Consider the following 2736-nt stretch of genomic DNA (forward strand, 5'->3'; position numbering starts at 1 on the left):
CAAAGCTGCCATGAGCTCGTACAAGGCCCACTGCGAGTCTGCGAGTCTTGTGCGGCGGGGCCAAGGCACCTGGCCACGCTGTTGAATCGGCGGGGGAGGGAGGGGGGTCGAGGGGAGCGGCGCTCAACGGCGGAGAGGCGTGTGCCCGTGGCAGAAGATGAGTCGCAGCGGCGCCGAAGGTAGGGAACTGCTTCCTGCGGCGGCTCATGGTGGCGGGGAAGACGCGAGGCCTGGTGGGTTGGCAATGGGCAACGGCGGCGGCAGGTCAGCGAAGGCAAGCTGGCGTCGTCAGGAGGCGGCGCGAGGGAGGAGGCGGGGCGTGCGGCGGCGGTCGTTAGTGGAGGAGGAAGGTCGTGGGGCTCGGGAGTGGATAAGATTTGTGTTTCTTTTTTTTTTCAGTTGAGAGCTGGACCGAGCGTGTGAGGTCGCTGTCGCGTAGCGCGGCCACTCGATCTCGCCGAACAGTGCGCGTGCACTTTTAAGATTTTATGCAGGATTAATCCAGTAGGATTAATGTTAGCTAACTAACCTGCATCTCCACGTCAGTATAGATATTTGGGAAGGGATACTCGGAGTCGGAGTGGGATACGATCCAGGCATTGAACTTGCATAGGTTGAATCCATCTCCAACTCCTTTCCTGATTCTATCGCCTAGATAACCTACCTCAGCCGCACGGGCGCACGCCGTCTAAGGTATCGTTCACCGCAGCCGTCGCCCGTCCCCACCGCCGCGACCGCCGGCCATCGCCATGGACTACGATGACATGTTAGATTGGATCATATGGGTGCTTTTGTTGATCTTCGCCGTCATCGCTGCGCTCAGCGCCGCCGTGGCGCTCGCCGTGGCGATCGCCGAGGTGGTCCGTCACGTGCGGCAGCACTGCAAGTGGCTGTCCATCGAGCGGCTGCTGGAGAGCATACCCGACGTCGCATACAAGCAGATGCCCGATCGAGACGGCGGCTCTCCGTCGGAGGAGGAGGGGAAGGAGTTGCGCCGGAGCCAGAGCTCGTGCGTGATCTGCCTGGCGCAGTACGAGGGCGGCGAGCGGTGCAGCGTCCTGCCGGGATGCGGCCACGTGTTCCACAGGGGCTGCGTCGCGACGTGGCTGCACACCACGCACAACACCTGTCCGCTCTGCCGGGCGACGATAGCCGCTGGCGCCGCGGCACGGAAGGACAACGCCGCAGAGGATATGGTGTAACAAGAAGCCTAGAAGTAGAGTCTCGTTTTTATCCCACAGTTTTTGTTGCAGTTCAGGTTATATTGAGGCACACTTTTGTAATTAAGCAAGTATACTGTATTCTGATGCCAAAGAAAAAGCAAGTATACTGTATTTCTCTGAGCTTGATTTTTGCAGAATAATTGTGGCACTGATTAATTGGGTGCTTGAAACGTTTTTTACATCAGCCGAATTCGTGGACCGCTGGATCAAAATCGGACGGACCCACTCGCCTCCTTTGGTCGACGCTCAGCCACCGCCCTGACCACCCCTCTAAACATGCACCCGACTAGATTTCTCCGATGACGTGCACACGCCCCCCCCCCCCCCCCCCCCCCCTCGATCGGCACCAGTCAATCTGTTTCCTTTCCTCCGCTTGGGACGTCGCATCTTGCTGCCGCTAGCAGCATTGTCCCCATCCTGGCTTGGCCTTGCCGGTAAGGACGCTCCATGCTTCGTCCCGTGACGTCGCACCCGTCTTTAGGCTCGCCACGAATGATTTCTTTTGCGAGAAAAAGAAAATTCAAGTACATGAGCTTTAACAAACGCTCTGAATAATAAAAAAAACTAGGTGACATCAAAGCACCAAATATCCCCACTACTTTGTCTCTGGTGCTTTTATCCACCGGTTTGGTCAATCTACAACAATCTCTAATCCTAATGTCTCAGTTGGTAGTCTCCGTTCCGGGTTTATTTTAGTCCCACCAACTACGGTACTTTTTGGTACTTGCACCCACCTCCCGTTCAACCGCAATGAACCAGGAAAAACCATCCAACCGAGTCCCCCGCCCACCCCCACGCGCCAAACCTCTCCTTCCACCCATGTTGTCTGACGTAATTAAACCGTCAAAAATTAACCAGCGTCGAAAATTAACCAGCGAAAATTAACCAGAGTAAAAAATTCGCAAACCAATCCCCCGCACGTACGAGCGTCGTCTCTTGCCCTCGAGCGAGAAACAGACGCCCGACTCTGTGCCCTCCTTCGACCGCCGCCGCCCTTCATCCCTTCACCGCCACCGCTGCATCCCACCGCCGCCACCGCTGCATCCCACCGCCGCCACCCTCATCCGGCGCAGGTCCAGTTCAGGACCATCCTCCGAACGCTTCCAGGATCCGGCTCAGATCCCTTTCAGGACCATCCTCCGAACGCTTCCAGGATCCGGCTCAGATCCCTTTCAGGACCATCCTCCGAACGCTTCCAGGATCCGGCTCAGATCCCTTCCAGGACCCATCGCCGGTACGCGTCCAGGATCCGGCGCCATAGACTCCCACGTCCAGGTATCACAATTCAAACAGTCATGTAATGTACTGATTTCAAATTATGTATAATTACAATTTTACAGACATGCCATTTCATACATGGACCAAAATATAAGCCATATGCAACACATGAGGTCAGATGAATGAGACAACTGGAGGCAAATAGTACAATCTGACCATCTTCAAAGTGAATCACATAACTCTGCATCAATGAGACAACTGTAACCAATATATGGCGGCACCTTCTGTGAAAACT

The 2736-nt window shown here is 55.6% G+C and overlaps 1 protein-coding gene across 1 annotated transcript; it reads left to right on the forward strand.

Moving 5' to 3' along the window:
• The first annotated feature begins 599 nt into the window (after window positions 1-599).
• LOC123124582 (RING-H2 finger protein ATL56-like) lies at window positions 600-1349 on the forward strand. The gene has a single exon (XM_044545166.1). It carries the CDS (start codon window positions 750-752, stop codon window positions 1200-1202), a length of 453 nt encoding a protein of 150 aa, XP_044401101.1. The 5' UTR covers window positions 600-749; the 3' UTR covers window positions 1203-1349.
• Window positions 1350-2736: the final 1387 nt, after the last annotated feature.

This window comes from Triticum aestivum, chromosome 5D (assembly GCF_018294505.1).
Source record: "Triticum aestivum cultivar Chinese Spring chromosome 5D, IWGSC CS RefSeq v2.1, whole genome shotgun sequence".
NCBI lineage: Eukaryota > Viridiplantae > Streptophyta > Magnoliopsida > Poales > Poaceae > Triticum > Triticum aestivum.

What these genes read in the sequence shown, in the direction of transcription:
- LOC123124582 (XM_044545166.1), top strand. Translation starts at nt 750, where the DNA reads ATGGACTACGATGACATGTTAGATTGGATCATATGGGTGCTTTTGTTG.